The sequence below is a fragment of the Pipistrellus kuhlii genome, unplaced genomic scaffold (genome assembly GCF_014108245.1).
Source record: "Pipistrellus kuhlii isolate mPipKuh1 unplaced genomic scaffold, mPipKuh1.p scaffold_m20_p_23, whole genome shotgun sequence".
Classification (NCBI taxonomy): Eukaryota; Metazoa; Chordata; class Mammalia; order Chiroptera; family Vespertilionidae; genus Pipistrellus; species Pipistrellus kuhlii.
Window position 1 is genome coordinate 9,482,701 of NW_023425522.1, and position 18,500 is coordinate 9,501,200.

Below are 18,500 nucleotides of genomic sequence, written 5' to 3' on the forward strand. Positions count from 1 at the left end.
AGAAGGGAGGAGAGAAAGAGAAAGAGAGAAAGAGAGAGAGAGAGAGAGAGAGAGAGAGAGAGAGAGAGAGAGAGAGAGAGAGAGAGAGAGAGAGAGAGAAACTTCAACATGAGAGAGACATATCAATTGGTTGCTTCTGGGGGTTCAAACCTGCAACCAAGGTATGTGCTCTTGACTGGGAATCAAACCTGCAACCCTTCAGTTCACAGGCCAATGCTCTTCCCACTGAGCCAAACCAGCCAGAGTGAGACTGAGCAGTTTTGAAAGGTGCTGAGATGGATCATGGTAGAGATCTCTCCATTAATTACTCCATTATCTCTGTGTTCTCCCAAGTTTCATTCTTCATATATATATTTGCACTGATTTCAGAGAGGAACGGAGAAGGAGAAACATTAATGATGAGAGAATTATTGATCAGCTGCCTCTTGTAGGCGTCCTTGTGGTGATGGAGCCCACAACTTGGACATGTGCCTTGATGGGAATTGAACCCAGAAACCTTCATTCCATAAGCCAATGCTCTACCCACTGAACCAAACCAGCTAGAGCTTAGTTTGTATGTTTAAATTTTCCCCCATGAAAAACACCACCAGATCTAGATAATGTGAAATTGAAAAAAGAAATAGGTGAAATTGTATAAAACACTCCAGGAAAAGGTAATTCTACCCTTAGGTGAAATTTCCCCCAAATAACACAGAATGAGGAACACTACCCTACTTACTCTTTGGGGAAATGACAGCCTTCTTAAACCAAAAAAATGACAAGGATAGCTGAAGAGAAAATTATAGCCCAATTTTATTTATGAACATAAATGTGAAGTATGTAAACAAAATAAGTAAATTCAATTCACAATGCTTATAGGTAACAGTGTATATCTTTCAAAAATTCAAAATTGGCTTAAGATTTTAAAAATTATGTAGATGCAAAGCAATTCTGATAAAAATCATAACAAGTGTTATTTTTGGAATTAGAAAAGCTGATCCTAATATTTTTATGGAAGGCTAGGAGCCCAAGCAAAGTCAAAGCACCTCTAAAGAACAATTTGGATGAGTTTGTCATAAAACTGCAGGTACATTAAGTATAAAGCTATATTAGTTAGGTGAATGTGGTATAATTAATGACTGGACAGTTAAGAATTAGACTCATTCATAGATGCAAACATGATTTAGTCAGAATTATAGATTATTGGGCTTTTCAATGAATAGTGCTGTGATAACTGATTATCCAGAGCAGAGAAATTAACTTTTAACTCCCACTATATTAAAAAAATTAATTATACCATAAAAACAAATTTTAAATCACTTATGTCATTGATAATGTAATTTCATTATATAATGATTTTATGACAAATGGAGAAGACAAACTTTCATGGAGAAAGAAAATGTTAGATGAGTAGATATTTGATTTCTGAGGGAATTGGTTTCAAGGTAAAGATCATTCTATTAGGGGAGCTAGAAGTAAGGACAATGCCTCATGCAGGTGAAGTATTTAGGTAGGAAACTCAAGAGGAGCAAAACAGAACCATAGCAACTCAGATGCATGGAATTAGTAAAAATCAGGGGGAAATGGTAAGCATGTTGGGGGCCTCAAGTATTTGAACGGTGACCAATTTGGGCTCAGATAGTGATACTGCTCTCTACAAGGCTGGGCTTCAGGTATTCATAGGGAAGGTCTAACTGCTCATTCCGGGCCATGATTTCCTTTTCCAGTTTGTCCAGATCAGCCTGAAACTGCCTTAAAACAGCCTTGGGCTCAGGACCTGAGAAATACTCTTCTTTGTGATGCCCCAGTGGTACCTGAAGCAGAAAGAAAGGACCAATCATCTTCTAGTTCTAAGACAAAGGAACCCAAACTCCAGTCCCTCACTCCAATGTCTCCTTGTTAGTCATCAGTCCCCTCAGAACTCCAGAGGTCCCCTCTCACCATGTCTAGATGGGGCCGGCCCAGGAGCCATGTGATGGACATTTGAAGACTGGTCTGCCAGACATTAGGTAGTGAGCCCATCACTGTGTCCATTGTGACATCCTCCTTGGTGGTGGGTGGGGGCATCCGCATTGTGCACGGGGCATTAGGGACCCAGGCAAACCAGTCAAACTGGGGGAGGAAGAAACTGGAGTCACTCAGAAACTCTGACTCAGGACCCTATACTCAAGCTCTCTTGTTCAAGTGTCCCCTAGACCAGATGCTTTCTCTCAGAGACCCAGGGTCTCAGTCCATACCTGGCCTGTGTTGACTGCTGCATGCTGGGCAGAGCATGTGAAGATGCACATGGTAAGGAAATGACAGAGCTGAGCCCGAGACTGGAAGGAGACAGGAAAACCTAGAGAAAAGAACAAAGCATAGACACTGCAGTTCCAAAGGAGATAAGGAAATAAATGCTGATAGCTTGACATATCCACAAATTAAGAACTAGATAATGTTCATTTATTCAAAATTAATGGACTACTACCGTGTTTCCCCGAAAATAAGACATCCTTTGAAAATAAGACCTACGTACAGGTTTCCTTCTGAGTGAAATATAAGGCATCCCCCTGAAAATAAGGCCCCCCCCAGGCTAAACATGAGAGATTTGGTCCACTGATTCTGAAAGAAATGGAGTCACAAGAAATTCACCAGGAAATTCAGGAATTGGTTTGTTATGATGATGTTGCAGAAGATGATGACATGATTGTCATTGAATAAATGAGTAAATTCTTGATACTGTAGGATTCACAGTTGTCTGGTTTGTGTTGACAACTACCGTACTACTGTTACTGTATACAGGTAATAAATTTCCTTTATGTTCATTTAACAATAAATGTGTACCATATTCTTCTTCATGGAAAAATAAGACATCCCCTGAAAATAAGACCTAGCACATCTTTGGGAGCAAAAATTAATATAAGACACTGTCTTATTTTCGGGGAAACAGGGTATGTACTAGACACTATGTAGGCATTGGGAATCCGTGTGGGCAAAAGAGAATCTGTGTAGTGAGGAATGGTAATAAACAGAATAACTAAGTAAAATTACACACTGTTATATAGTGATAAGTATACTGTATAAGTAAGGCAGGAAAATGAGATATGAGATATAAAAGGTGGGGTGGCTCATAATTTAGTCAAGGAACCTGTCCTTGCTTTGCTGCTAACTGCATTACCTCGGACTGACTGCGTAGCTTCTTTGAGCTGCTATTTAGTTTACTCTGAGAATAGAGATAACAATAGTTACCTTATAAAGGGTATGGTCCATGGAGATAGTCCATATAAAGTCCCTCAGTCCATTGTAGCTATGTTTATAAGGTGGAGAGTGGGACGGCCTGAGAGGCTGTTTGGTCAAACATCCAGGATTCAAAAAGTGGTTAAAAGCAGTAAGAGAGAGGTAGACACCCCCAAATAAAATGGCACAAAAGAATAACAGGCTTCACCTAAAGGAAGATATCCATGTGGCTACTAAACCTAGGACAACATATTCACAATATGACTGAAGTATTTTTTCAAATATTTGAGAATATGTTGATTATAACTCATACTCTGTAGAAGGAGTTAAATGTTTACAAGCACATTGGGAAAGTGTCAGAAACCACTAAAACTAAACATACACACACTATCCTACGATCCAGTGAGCTCACTTCTAGACACCCCCCCCCCAACAGAATTGTACACACAACAATGTTCACAGCAGCAATGACATTAATAGCCTCAAAATGGAAACAACCCAAATGCCCATCAATGGCAAAAAGGAAAAAATAAAGCCTGTCATATTCACAAAATAGAATAATATACAATGAGAACAATGAACTACATGCTGCATGTCACAACAGCATGGATGAATTTCAAACATATTTTGAGACATTAGTGATTGCATGTTTGTATTTTCATTTGTGTAAAGTTCAAACAGGTAAAACTAACCTGTGAGTATGAAGTGGTTACCTTTGGATGGGCAAGGACTAGAATAGCATACAAGGGGCTTTCTGGGCAGCTGGTAATGATTTTTGTTCTTTGTGCTCATTATATAGGTATGTCACCTTACTAAAAGTTCAATTTGTAGGTCAATGATTTATAACATTAACTTTTCTCCATATTTGTTTTATTTTAATAAAAGTCTTACTCTTCCCCAAAGTCATTAAGAATACCAAGATTGTGCTAGCTGGTTTGGTTCAGTGGACAGAGCATGGGCCCATGGACCAAATGGTCCTGGGTTCAGTCCTTTCAAGGACATGTACCTCAGTTGCAGGCTTGATCCCCACCCAGGTCCTGGCATGTGTGTGAGTCAACCAATTAGTGTGTCTCTCTCACATAGATATTTCTCTTTCTGAGTCTCTCCCCATCCCTTCCACTTTCTCTAAAAGTCCATGGAAAAATATCCTCCAGTGAGGATTAACAACAAAAACAAAAGAATACCAAGGTTGCCCTCCCATTCCCAGAAAGTAGTTTCAGGTATCTGGTCTATAATGCAGAAGAAAAGAGAAGTCATAGAGTCATGTTGGAGCTGGAACAGCACCAAACCCACTGTCCTATTCACTCAATTTACAGTTGAGTGAAGTTTAAGGGCCTGCTCACCTTTTATATTTGCTGGTCAAATTGGGGAGGTAAGTTTTTGGCGCGGGGTATATGATCACAATCATTTTACATTGATCGCTTTACACATGTGTCTACTTTTCACATTCAATTTCATTTGGGATAAGAGTTATATTCACTTCAGAGAAAGGATATTAACAGTCAAAGATATTAAATGGCTTTCTCAATAAATAGGTCTGGGAAGAGAAAATATTAACACACTGCCTTTAATGAGAATGATGAGAGAATGATGGCACAAAGAGAACCATGAAAGCTCAGGGAGAAGATTGTGAGTACAAGTGGTTAAAACTCACAGTCAAATAAGTTTTACAAGTGCTCTGATGTGGATATTTCATGGGGAGAAGCACGAAGGGGAGAAGGAGAGGGTCTTTTGTAGCACGTGGAGCCCGATGGCCAGAACTGGGACATACTACAGAGATTTTGGTCACGAAGGATTGTTGAGGTGCTGTTGGATGAATGGTGAAAGTACAGCCTTAAATACTTTGAGGTAAGACTCCACTCTAGGGTAAGCATGTAGTTTACTGATGTTAGCATCCTGGGGCCCAGTTATTGGTAAACACTCTAAGCTATTGGCTACAGTCATAGCATGGAGGGGGTAGAAGGGATTCAAGGTATTGATGTGAAGTGTGAAGGGGAAAAGAGTTAAATGTTGATTCAAAAAAGTTTCAGCTGCCTATGTGTACTAGAGAGAGGACTATTAATCTTGGAAGAGCTCAAGAAAGGCTATTTCTTCATTGTGGATAAAAAATGGAGAAGGGAACCTGAAGGTAGTTAACCAGTGAGTAGGGCACTTTTGCCTAAGGAACATGAATCCCAAGGATCATGACACTGAGTTTGGGGTTAAGTCAAAATATATACAGTATTGAGACTACATTTAGCAATGACCTTGCACTGTGGCAGGTGTGTGTGATGTCTGGATTCTTTCTGTGTGCTGGACAGTAGAAGGAAGGAAGAAAAGGGAGGGAAATCTAGGATGGGCTGTCATGGGCTTTGGCAGGGGATAATCTCTCCATTTCTATCCTTAAGTAAGAAAATAGACAACCATTAGGAGAGAGCCTGGCAGAGCCTGGGCAATAGATTCCTTACCTGTGGTTTTTGACTTATAATTCCCACTGGCAGGTGAGGGGCATCTATGAGAAAGCATGAAGGTCTCTGAGGAGGACAATCCTTGAGTTTCTAGAATTGTCCTGGGTCTTAGGAGATGGGAATAGGATTCAGATGTTTCATGTATGGAGGGATGGGCATGATGAGGGGTTAGGGTATGTCCCCAGAAGGGCAAGACTGAGAAGGGGTTCTCAGCAGAGTGTCCAAGGAGTTCTCTTGTCTGGGGAGGTATCTCACCTCGGTCCTGGGCCTGGCACAGCCCCACCTCAGTGATCTCCCGACACCAGGCCTGCAGCTCAGGGTCTCCTCTCACGACATCATCCCCGTGGTAGAAGAGGTGGATGATTCCCTCCACGTACCTGCCCAGAGGAGAAGAGAGCTGAGCTCCTTGAGAGGAGAAGGCTCTAGCCTCTGACTGTTATTCCTTTTCTGTGGTGTCTATCCATCTAATTCTCACTGGATTTGGGGACAGATCTGACAAGGCTTGCCTTTTGGGACATCTCATAGTTCTTTGTACACACTAGTTAATAAAGGAATAAAATGTGGATCATTCATTTTTAGAATTCCAAACACATGGTTGATAGTCGCTTTAACAAAATCCCCAATTCCACCAGACCCCTTGGTTTTACTCTCCTACACAACGTTGCCTGCTGTCTCCTGTAGCTTTCCCATTCTCAGATTCAGCCCACCACCTCCTCACTGTTCCTCATTTCTTCTTGATGGAGTCCTTTGCTTCTCCTGTCTCAACATTCTTGTTCTGTATTCCTTTGCCCTCATGGTGAACTCAGGTTAAAGCCCCATTCTCACTGTTCCCAATGTCCCTGTATTTCTCAGCTAGCACTCTCACCCACCGAGCAATGATGTCCCAGAGCCGTAAAGCATCATGGGCATAGAGGGCACTTGGGATTCCCATCAGGCCTCGGTCAGCCAGATCGTCAGGAGGACAGAGGGAGCGGTAAGTCAGCTGAGTCATGGCCTGACGCATCAATTGCACATGGCCCCCTCCGCCTGAGCTGGTTACCTGTGCCAATAGATATGAGAGGTCTTAAGGGGAGAAACAGAGCTGGAGAACATGGCATAGTATATAAAGTGGTCAGATGTGGCCTTTTCAGATTCAAAGATATTGGGATAAAGGGACAAGGCTCCTGGGTTAAAGGGTCAGGACATTCACCCAGGGGCCCTGGAATCTTGAAAGTGACAGGAGGTCATGCAGAGCTGGATGATTAGGTATTCCCACACTCTATCTCCTTACCTTATCAAACACACCTCCATCCGAGATGAGTTGGTTCCGTGCCCTTGTGTTGATGTCCAGGGTGTAGCGGGTGTGTGGGATCAGGAGCTGGATGGAGAAGGTTGGAGGGGGTGGTTTATGGAGGAAATACTTGGGTCCTTCTTATTTAGGGAGTTGCACTCAGCATGGTGACTTTCTTTCATCTTGATACTTTCGTACCTGCTAGTGCCTTTGCAGGCGGGTCTGCTTTTGCCTTTCTGTTCTCTCAGTCTCATGTTCTCCTATTCCCCTGTAAGTTGAGCTTTGACATCTGAGACCTGAATTTTAATATACGCTTCACCACTTAACTTTGATACTTGACCAAGATAATATACCCTCTAAGCATCCAACTCTTTATCTCGTTACAGGGGATGACAATAAGGTCTCATCACAGGTGCTGTGGTGATGCTTCTTTGTATAACATATGAGAGTGTTCAGTAGATTGCCTAACACACAGACTCATTGAACAATAGCTGTTATCATTACATTTATTATTTCCCCCTTGAGTATAGATGTTCTATGGGAATCAGCCGTTTAACTTTTGATTTAAAAAAATAATATTTCTATCATTCATACCCTTATAGTTTCAACTGGTCTTTCTACTAATTTTCAAATATGTTCCTTCAATTTCTAATTATTTTACTCTTGAATTTTTCAAATTTTAGGGTAAGGGGTGAGATGGGTTGTTGGAAACTGGGTGTAAGCTGACAGACTCTTGAATTTTTTAAATTTTAGGGTAAGGGGTGGGGTGGGTTGCTGGAGACCGCGTGTAAGCTGACAGGGTCCTTGAACTTGAATGGGGCTAGCAAAGCTAGCCCACTACCCACACAGTTTTTCCAGACTTGTTTGGATGGTGACTATCAGTAGAATGAGAGCAACCTTTCATGGCTTACCAAGAAGTCTGTAACTATTTACTGAGATTTGCTATACCAAGAATTTGTCCTTCTGCTCTGTCTCTCCCTTAAAGATTAAGAGGAACAAAGAGTACATTCCTCTTGACAGACTTCCTATTCAAGTGTTTGTGTATAAAAGGCATTACACAGTAAATAAAGATGCTGCAGTAGGTCAATGGTTACCTGCAGTCCTCCTGATCCCGCTTTCCTGACTTTCTTTCTTTTCTCAATTCCCACCTCAGGCTGGCCCTGGCAGAGGGTAGGGTACTTTCAGAATTAAAGGAACCAGAAAAAAACCAAGATGGCAGCATAATGTATACACCTGAACATGCTGCCTCTCACAACCACACCAAAACTACAACTAAAAGACAAAACATCTATCACCCAGAACCTTCTGAAAGCTGCCTGAGTAGAATTCAGACAACTAGAAGGAAAGAGAAAAGAGCATTGAGACGTGCACAGGCACCAAAAAGCTAAGGTACGGGAGGCATGTGAATCTTGCAAATTGGGCTGGCAGCTGGCAGCTGGGCATGCTGTTTTGTTTTTTTCAACCAGAGGGGAGACACAAGCTTCCATTATTCTGGACTCCAGTTTCTGGTGACACTCTGGGAACCCAAACTCCTATGGGGAGAAGCTGGACTGTCTGCCATCAGGTCAGAAAGTGAGGCTGACTTTCTTGCAGAGGTGTGCGCAGAAATCATTGTTTACTGCGTTGGGGCGTGGAAACTTGGAGACTCAAAGACGGCTGACTGACAGCCATTGCTGTTTGCCACGCCCTAACCTAGTGATTCCCTGAGACCCCACCCCACCCAATTTACAAACCCACCCAAGCCCTGCACAGCGGCTTTTGCATATAAATAGCCTACTCTATCGCAACTTAACCTAACAAACTGCAGCTCTGGTCAGACAGCTCCAAAACCTCCAACCAAAGAGGAGAAATCTGCAGATCATGCTGTAGCTCCTGCTGGGTGGCCTCAGACAGTAGTTGACCTGCATCCCATTGGAGATCCAGAAGCCAGTGTACCTAGTGGTCAGTGTGAGATGACACCAGATTTCAACTCCTTCTATACATAAGTGATGCATTCAAGAGGCAGACTCAGTGAGCACCAAGCTCCATGTACCTAAAACTGAGCATCTCATCTTTCATCTCAAACTGGATTTTCTCGTTTGTATTATTTCTGACAATTAATTGGTCCTGATCTTGAGCCTGTATTATTTTCCCGCCTGCTCTATATGTGAAGTGTCATCAAGATTCCAAAAACATTTTTTTTTTTTTTTTGCAAGCGTAAGGCTATTTTTGCTGCCTTCTGGCTAGCAATAGATTCTAGGCTCACTTTAAAAACAAAGCAAAAAAGCAATATTTCTAGATCAGTTAAACAGTATCTACCTAGTTGGCTCCTCATTGTTGCAGCAGCTCAGACCTTTGAGCTTTCTCTCCAGTCTTGCACCCAGGCATGCCACAACTACCATTTCCTCATTACAAGGTCTTTGCATTTTCCTTTCCATTTATCTAACTAACATGCCACAAACCTCTCATTGGCAGGTTAAATTACCTCTTGGGCTACTCTTTTATCCCTTTCATCTTCTATTTAATGATTCCTAAGTTGTGGTGGAACATTCTCTATCCAAATTATAGTGCTTATTGCTTTCTCTCTTGATTTCAAAGTTTATTTCTAGATACTGTCATCTGTTTATTTTTTATGTGTACCATTTGTCTTCCCAGTTAAATGCTAACTTTCTGAACACAGAGCAATACTTTTTGAAAATGAAATTATATTCCTACTCTACACCAGACTCTGTTGGAGAATATCAGAGCTGCCTTACAATAAATGCTAAATATATGCTAAGTGAACTGACTTAATACAATAGTTGGCATCTCTCTGCATTTTTTTTAAAAAGCTGCATGAAAATCTATGACAATCTCAAAATAAAGATAATTTAAACACTAGAGATAAAGTCACAAGGCTCAAAGTCCTGACACTACCATCTCCTCTTCTCCATTCTCAAATTCCTATAAAGATTTTTTTTGTTACAATAACATGGACACTTGCTCAATGAGAAGAAACATTGTTAACATGTTCCCAACCAGATAGCTTAGGCTTTTTAAATCCTGGAGAACTGTTGCACATTTCCTTTCTCTGGGATGTGAGAGAGATGGGACATGGAGGGTAGAGAATGTACCTTGAAGACAGGGTGCAGTCCTGGGAGGCACCTCATGGTGGCCACAGTGAAGACCTCAGCCAATAAGTGAGTGTTCAGCAAGTGATACTGGAGCTCATGTAGTTGGAAATCTGAACTTCGGACCCAGGTCTTTGCCAGGAGCCAGGCAAGTGGAGGATCTGAAGGCAGGAACAGTGGTGGGGTGGGGTTGCTGGGATTGGGAGGCTCGATCTGCAATGAAGATAAATTAAGCATTCATTAACCTTAGTATATGTTATACATTTAGTATTCTGGGCGAAACACTGGTCACTAAGATTGTTATCTCCCAGAGGGTTATAATCTACTCATCCTTACAATAGCTGTGGGGAAGTGTGAGTGCCTTACTGGCCAGGCTCAAAGCCAGAGGAATTGGAAAGAGGTGACCAGTAGAACTGAGAGAAACCTGATGAGGGTATAAGTTAGGATGGTAGAATAGAAAGAAGAAGTGGGGACGTGTGAGAAACCTGACAGCTCTCATCAATTGATTGGTGAGATTCAAAGGTCAGAAGAGATTGGTAGCCTTAGGGTGAGAACAAACAAAGACTCTGAAAAAGGCAATTTCAGGTGAGTATTGAGCAGGCCACAAGGTTGTAAAGAGAGACTGGAGATGAGGACAGGTCTTATTGAGTGAGGCAGAGATAGATGACAAGAACCAGCTGTCTTTGTCCCTTGGCAGAGTGGGGGATGAACAGAGCAGTGTTGGGAATGGGATACCCAGGACACCTCACCTGGATGACCATGGGCAGCAGCTTCCCACTGGGATCCATCTTCAGCATGACAAGAGGTGCAGCCAGGTACTGCTTCTCTCCTTGGATCACATTGGCTGGAATTCCGTCCAATAGGATGAAGTCAGCCTCAAACAGGGAACCACCCTGAGGAAAAGAGGACCATATCCATGGTTATAGTTGAAAGTATACCTCCACATGGCCAAGAGAAAGGGGCAGAAATGTAAAGACATTCACTCTCTTTTCTTGCCATTATTCTACATCAGCACCAGAGTCCCAGTGGCAGAAGTGAAGGAAGAACTAGAGCATCAGGTTCAAGTGCTCCCATTTTACCGGGAGGCTAAGACCCCATGAAAGGAGTCTTTCCTAGAGACATGGGGCTTGCTGGTGTCAGGTAGTTTTAGAAGTGGGTATGCCAGTTGAGTGTGTAACACAGGTATGCCACATTCTCCCCTTGTCAGCTTCTTTCCTCAACATCTCCTAATGGCTGGCTTTATTGGCAATATAAAGCCTCGATGCTTTTCCTTACATACTTTATCACCTCTAGGTTTTTCAAGCAGAGAACTCTGCATCCAAGGGCAATGGTTACTACAGCCTCCCTTCCCTGACTCACCTTTGGTCCCTCCTCTTCACCCCCTCACATAGATAAGAAGACAATAAAGGGCTGGGAAGTGTACCTGGAGCTCTTTCTCCAGCTGGGCCTGAAGCTCCTCCATCCCCGAGGGCAGCACCAGCCGGGAGGGCAGAGAGGTGGAGCGTCTCAGCAGCATGGGGTTGGCGCCATTGAGGAACTGGTAGCCAAAAAGCTCATCATCCTGCCAGCGCTGGTGAACCTTCTCTGTGGGGTCAGAGTGAAGGTTAGGAGGAGGGTATTCACCACAGCACAATGTCCCTCTCCTTGAGACTCTACTACCCCAAGGATTTAGTCACATGACTCCTTGATATCCAGCCCATATATTTTCATTCATGAGGCCTCTGTGAGATTCCCTTGTATAAGTTCTTTTTGGGCAAGCAGTTCTGGGGACTAGAGAGTGTGACAGATAGCTCATTAACATGGCCATCAAGGTGTTATGGAGACCTGGGAAACTACTGACCAGCCAGGGCTGTCTTTTGTCCCCAGAAGATCTGATCAAAATCTTCCAGGCTGTTCCAGGATCTCATGAGGGAATAAACATGTTTAAGGGCAATATCCATAAACCTAGAGCAGACATCAAGGATGAAATAATCAATTTACCAAATCCCACCTGTTTCTGGATCCACCAGCCCCACTCCACTCTGACCATTTCCTCACCCTGTAATCATTTGCTGACCACTCATGGTCTAGCCTCTTCTGCTCATGGAATCTCATATTTGCAGGTAGGTCATCCTCACTGCCAGCAGCTATTGTCAAGGGTAACCCTTCCTTCCAGGTGGCCCAGCTAGCAGACGGGGGAAAAAGGTTAATGGAGGGGGTAGAAGTCATTGATGGAGGAAGTTGTCAGGGAGGGGGTGTACATTTGGGAGGCTTTTAATAGGGCAATTACCAGTAGATTTGCTGTCTTTCCTCCAGTTCCTGTTCTCGGTGCTTCTGGAACACATCCCAAGTATTATTTCCTGCTAGGCGGGCTGGGGAGACATTAAGGTAGTTGACTTCAATGCTTTCTGCACTTTTATTCTATGCTCTGGCTTCTTCCAATATCCTGTTTCTGAGTTGCATGGCACCATACCTTTTTGCCTTTTTCTCTGGCTCTGTTTCCCCTGCTTATTTTCCTAGTCATTCAAGTTCACCCACTCCCTTTTCTTGTTTTCATCAATCTCTGATCTCATATTTGTCCTGAGAGGAAAATCCCATTTTGACATCCGATCATAATATTTAACTCAAATTTACCCATCTATCCCCATCTGTCTCTCTATGTATCTATATCTTCTTCATTATCTATGAATTTCATTCTTAATCAGCTGAAATGTCATCATCTACCTATATTATCCAAAATTCTTTTGTTATTTTCCCCTGTTCTGGTTCTTCCCTGTCCACACCTTAAGCTGTTTTCCAAAATGACATATTTCAAGTTAGGTACACTTACGTTCTCTGACCACAGCCTACTCCCACTGTCACCTGTTCCCTGGGACAAGGTATTCTCTGTGTGCCAAACGAAATAGTGGATCCATGTTGCTGCATTTACCTGGCTTCACCTCATCTGTCCTCAACTTCACATAGTTCATAGTTGGTCACCTGGCTTAATCCTGCCTCCTCCGTACCTGTATTTACTTGTGCCTCAAAGACATTTTAGTTCAGGTTTCCATTCTTACCTGTCATTTCCCTCAATTGTCTCTCATACTTATTTCCTAAGGTAACGGATTCTCTCTTTGCTGTCCTCATTCATCCTCACCCGGTCAGTGTGCTCCCTGCCCTCTCAGGTGTCTTTCCATATTGTCACAGCCAAACCAGCTCTTCAGGGGTCCCATGTGCTAGCTTTACCTGTCCCTGCCCTAACTTGTTCCCAGTCACATGGAGATCTCCTTTCCCCTTTACTTTGGCTCTTCTGTTTCCCAGCACGGCTGCTCCTCCCATTCCCAGGGCACACCTTGGGAGGTGGGATCCACACATCCTGCTTTTTCATTCTGTGTATAACATTCCCCTTGTTTCCTGTCTTGTCCACTTTTAACCTGCTGAGCATGTGCTTTTTAACCCCCTAAGACCTTCCTCAGTGTTATCCCCTATCTTTCTCTGTACACCCTAAGCCCTGCACCCACTTCCCTGAGGCGGCCCCTCACCAGTGCCCTCGGGCAGGGTCAGCAGGCCCTCGGCCCTGCACCCAGCGGTAGCAGGGGAAGGCGGCCTCCTCCAAGGCTCCCGGGCCCTGCACGGTGATGCGGTCGCAGAACCAGGCGTCGTCCACCAGGGAGTGGTGTTTGCGCAACTTCACGAACTGCAGTGGCCCCAGGTCCTGGGGAACGTCCTGCTCAAACTCCTCCACCTGTGGGGACCAGAACCCGGTGAGAACTAGTAGCGGGGATCCGGGAGAGGAAGCTTAACTGAGGGTGTGGGGTACTCTGTGGAGTCTGCGGTTAAGGCCTTCAAATACAACTTTCCTTCCCCAACACCTGCACCTCACAGCAACTGGAGGATGAAGGACGTATGGTGGGGCCAGTGGTGTCTTGAATGGGGGAATGAGTGTTGTCACCTACACTACTGTCCATTAACTTAGTTCACTGCTCCTATGCTCTCAGAGCACCCTCCCCCTTGGAACACTGATCCTATAATGACATTGGTCTGGGGTCACTTGACAAAGGAGTTGAGGCTGAATGGAGGGGGAAGGGAGAAAGGGATTGAGCTCCTAGTGGGCTCTGGCTCTGACCCTCTCAAGTATCCAGGTGCAGTTATCCTTTCTCATTGGGAGTCCCAGCCAGCATTGATGCTCCCTTACTGGCTCTGAGCTTCCTGTATCGCTCTTGCCCGACCTATGCAGCAAGCCCAGCCCTTCCAGGTCCTGAATCCCAGCTTCCCTTGCCCACCTGGCTCCGCGCTGGCCGCAGCTGCAGCTCCAGCTCCGCCTCCCCGCGCTCCCCCACCAGCCACAGCTGCACGCGGTTGAAAGACCCAGAGAAGGGCCAGGCCCCGGTGGCCACGTGGATGCGGTAGCGGCCCATGGCAGCAGGTGGGCTCTTCTGGGTGGCAAAGATTCTGTTACTGGTACCAAAGATTCCGTGGCCAGGCTTTCTTCTGCTGCCTTAATATAGCAGGACTCCGTGTGCCAGCCCACTGCAGGACTGGGCCCCACCCCACACAAACCTGAACCTGGGATTAGTTAGAGGGTGGGGGAAAGGCTGCTGCTTTTCTCTGCAAAGTGCTGAGAATGGGGCTTAGGGGAAGATGAGGGACTGAGCCTGGGTGGGGCAAGAGAGGGAGAGGGGCAGGGAGATTCCACCAGAGTTTCTTTCTAGGCTCTCATTACCTCCAACCCCACTTCCCCCCTCTGTCTGGTTGTACTACTTTTCTGAAGGGGTCCTGGGTACTATCCCTTTGCTTTCTTGCAGTGTCTGGTGCCTCTGGGAAACTGTGCTCACTTTCTATTCACCTACCACGTCTGTGTGCCAAAGGGGCACTGGGGTTGCCATTGCGGGCTAGAGAAAGCCCTTCTTGGGAAACTTCAGAGGTCAGGGATAAGTTAGAGCATTTCCTGTAATAAGCTTTCAGTGCCCATGCACCTAGAGTAGCTAATGCATTACTTTTCTCCCTTTTGCTTTCTATCCACACCCCCATCCTAGATAGACAACCAATGTCAATATCTACTGTTTCTGCTTCTCCACTTCTTTCTGTTAATCAGATTGTTTCATATGATTTATGTAATTTCTTCCACAAAAATGGTCACACTATACATTTATTTTCTTAGAAGTTGTTTTCCACAGTTAACAATTCATGATGAGACTATCTTCAAATCAATAGATGGAGGTCTAACTGCTCTCTTCATGAGCTTGAAGGATTACTCTCTTGATGGTTTTCAGTATTAATTGTGATGAGTGCTTTAATGAACACTGTTGTATATGTACCCTCAAAGGATAGATTTCCAGAAATGAGATTCATAGAGTAAAATGCTTGTATATATTGTATATTGGCTATTCCTTTTAAACCATGATTTTGAGGTATGCTTGACATGTGAAGTCCACACAAATTAATGTATAAAGTCAATGAATTTGCCAATAAGTGTAGACCAATGTTTATTATTGTCAAATTGCTTCCCCAAAGGCTGGTACCAGAGTGCCCTTTTATCTGCATCTCCACCAGCATAGAAAGCTATAATTAAAAAAATAAAAAAAAAATTGTCAATAGGTTGAATGTAATTTTCAAGATCAGTGAAGGGTCTGGGATTTCACCCAACTTAAAAACCAGTAAGATTTGACTACTTGCTATTTGAGGAATGGTAGCAGAAGACACAAAACTTCTAGTTTGGTAACAAAGGGGATGTTATTAGTCAGAGCAAAGCAGTAACCACAGTTCACATTCACATCAGTTCCTCATGCCCTACCACGTACAGCGCGAGTGATGTAGCTGGGCCGAGGTGAGTGGCAGCACACACAGTGGGCTGCAATAGGAAAGGACCGTAAGTTTGGGTCACTGGCCACTGTGGTAAGCAGATCCATGTCCATTCTCTGTCTACAGGAACATTTTCGTAGTTCCCCCCTGCTGAAACAACCTTGACAGATAAATAGTAATGATCTGTCAGGGCTTTGCATTTCTGACACACCCAGCAGGAAGACCTAGAGATTACCAACCCCAATAGAATGAAGTGTTTTAGCTGCTTAACCCCATTCTAATGCTTCATAATGAATAGAAAATAAAACCCGAGGTCCTCACCAAGGTGTGGTTGGCACAATTACTGGTTAACCTACTCTTAGTGTAACGAAAAGGAAATACATAGAAAAAAGGAAGTAATAGATGTGTCCAGAAGAAAGTTCTGTATACATTAAGATAGTGAACCCATGAGTTTTGATGAGCATGAACTACACTTTTCCATGGATCTACCAAATGCTGTAGCAGCAACCCTATTATCCCAGGCTCTCTGCCCTGATGGGTCTTCACTCTGCATGAGTATCATGGCCACTGAACTTCTAACATGCCTCCATCAGAAAAAGGACTCAACGTGGAACCACAACTACTTCACTCCCCCAGACCTCTATGTCTGATCTTCGCTATGTCCCTTAAACCTATACTTGCAGACTCAGCAATAGACTGACCTTAAGCCAATCCCATTTTCCACATTCTTGCCAACTTCTAATCCAGACATCTTTATCCAATATTTTAGTTCTTAGGTATATTCCAATTAATAAATGACACAGGAATGATGGAGTTAAAATACCAACAGTTTGCAAACCTTAATAAAGTAATACAGTATATCTAAGACAGCGTTTTTCAACCGCTGTTCCGCGGCACACTAGTGTGCCGCGAGATGTTGCCTGGTGTGCCGTAGGTGCAGACAAGACAAGAATTTTATAATTTTTCACTATTTTGTTTACTTAATATTTCATAATAAAGTAATTATAAAATACTTTCTTTGTGTTTATTTGATTCCTATTCAAGAGAATTACTTTATATATAGTCAATATAGGCACAGAGTTAAATTTTTTAACATTTTTCTAATGGTGGTGTGCCTCGTGATTTTTTTCATGAAACAAGTGTGCCTTTGCCCAAAAAAGGTTGAAAAACACTGATCTAAGAAATAGTTCTGTGGCTACGAGTAAATGCACAAAAAGAGATATTGCCAATGATTATGTGCCTCTGGTAGTTGGCACTGTTAACATAAAAAAACATTGAAACCTGTAAAGAGTTTTAGTAAGTTTATTTGAGCCAAACTGTCGACATATGCCAGGAAGCACAACCTCAATGGATTGAGATACGGGAGAATGCAGGGCTACATCTATATTTATACTTTGCAATCAAAGGAAAGGGACTTAGGTGAATTACATGAAATTCATTGGCAATAGATTAGGGAGGTGGGACAGAGCAAAGCGGAGAAACCTCTGGGATAGGGTAAAAGGTGAAATGATGGACATGTGCTTCTTTTACAGAAATGGATACAGAATACTTTAACGCAATTAACAGTTGACAATTAACTTGACAACAATAACAATGAGGGAATGTCTCAAGGCCATTTGTGTGCCCTGAGGGGTCAGGGGTAAAAAGGAAGTTACAAGTTACCCAGACATCTCACAGATATGTTATCTTAGAGGCCAGAAGGCAAATGGGCTCAGAAAAGATCTAAGTTGATCTTTGTTAGGGAAAATATCTGCCTAGGACATGACTACCCACTATAACCTGTTCGTAGTTTAAATATTTAATTTTAAAACAATCTTTTGTGGTTATTTTAGGTCTCTGAGTTTGCAAGACTGCCACACAGGCCTCCCCTGAGCTTGTCAGGTTTCAATGTTTTTTTTTTTCATTAACAGCACCAACTCAGAAGCCACCTTGAAATATAAAACTGTTAGTGTTTCTTATCCAATCTATGGTGTTTAGTTATATTAGTGTGATGATTTAAGGATTTAAAACTGTAAGAATAATTACTTGTAATTATTTAATAATTAAATAATTCCTGATTTAAAATAGGAATGAAAGCATTTACTTTTATGAGTGATTTATAGTTTAAGTGTGAATTGTATTTCTGATCTTATTCTGATTTTATTTTAAGTAAAAGAAATTATTTGAAATGTGTTTTAGGCTTAGTATAAGTAACTCCATATAATGTGACTTGGATCCATTTTGTAAAACTTGAGTTTTAAAACTGACTTTGAGCCCCTAACTGTGTGAACGCCCTAACATGTGCTTATCTGGAAAGTTGTAACTGTGTGAACGCCCTAACAAGTGTTTATCTGAAAAGTTAGAAACTGAGACAAAAGGTACCTGGAGAGCGCCCGATTAGGCACACTGAAGATCTATTGGTGGCACCCAGAAGGAATTAAGAAACACCCACAAATGGCCATAAAAGAAGGGACCTAGAGGCACTGGGCAGAGACCACGAAGGGCTCCTCCACCCGACGTGCTCTCCCACTCTCTTCTCCCTGTTCGAAATACTGCATGAGACTCTGCCTGAGTGAAGCTGTCACTCTGCCTGTGAGCCGAACCTCTGAGGCCTCGTTCCTGACAGAGACGCTGCAGCAACGTGTTCCTGTCCAGTGTGCGTGTCTGTCTGCGCGGATCTCCAGGTGACCTGCGTAGGCTTCTGGAAACCACCAGGACTCTGGTAAATAAACCTTGGGATTCATGCATTTTAACTCTTGT

The 18,500-nt window shown here is 43.2% G+C and overlaps 1 protein-coding gene across 1 annotated transcript; it reads right to left on the reverse strand.

The window, feature by feature from the left end:
- Positions 1–1,613: 1,613 nt before the first annotated feature.
- Positions 1,614–14,447, reverse strand: LOC118727042 (polyunsaturated fatty acid lipoxygenase ALOX12-like). Its single transcript, XM_036452495.2, is given in 15 exon segments — positions 1,614–1,793; positions 1,921–2,091; positions 2,217–2,317; positions 5,898–6,019; positions 6,512–6,681; positions 6,913–6,999; positions 10,005–10,214; positions 10,751–10,894; positions 11,425–11,585; positions 11,842–11,945; positions 12,028–12,165; positions 12,271–12,352; positions 13,502–13,532; positions 13,534–13,704; positions 14,243–14,447. Coding segments are annotated over 15 exon segments (2,007 nt in total). The 5' UTR covers positions 14,378–14,447.
- Positions 14,448–18,500: the final 4,053 nt, after the last annotated feature.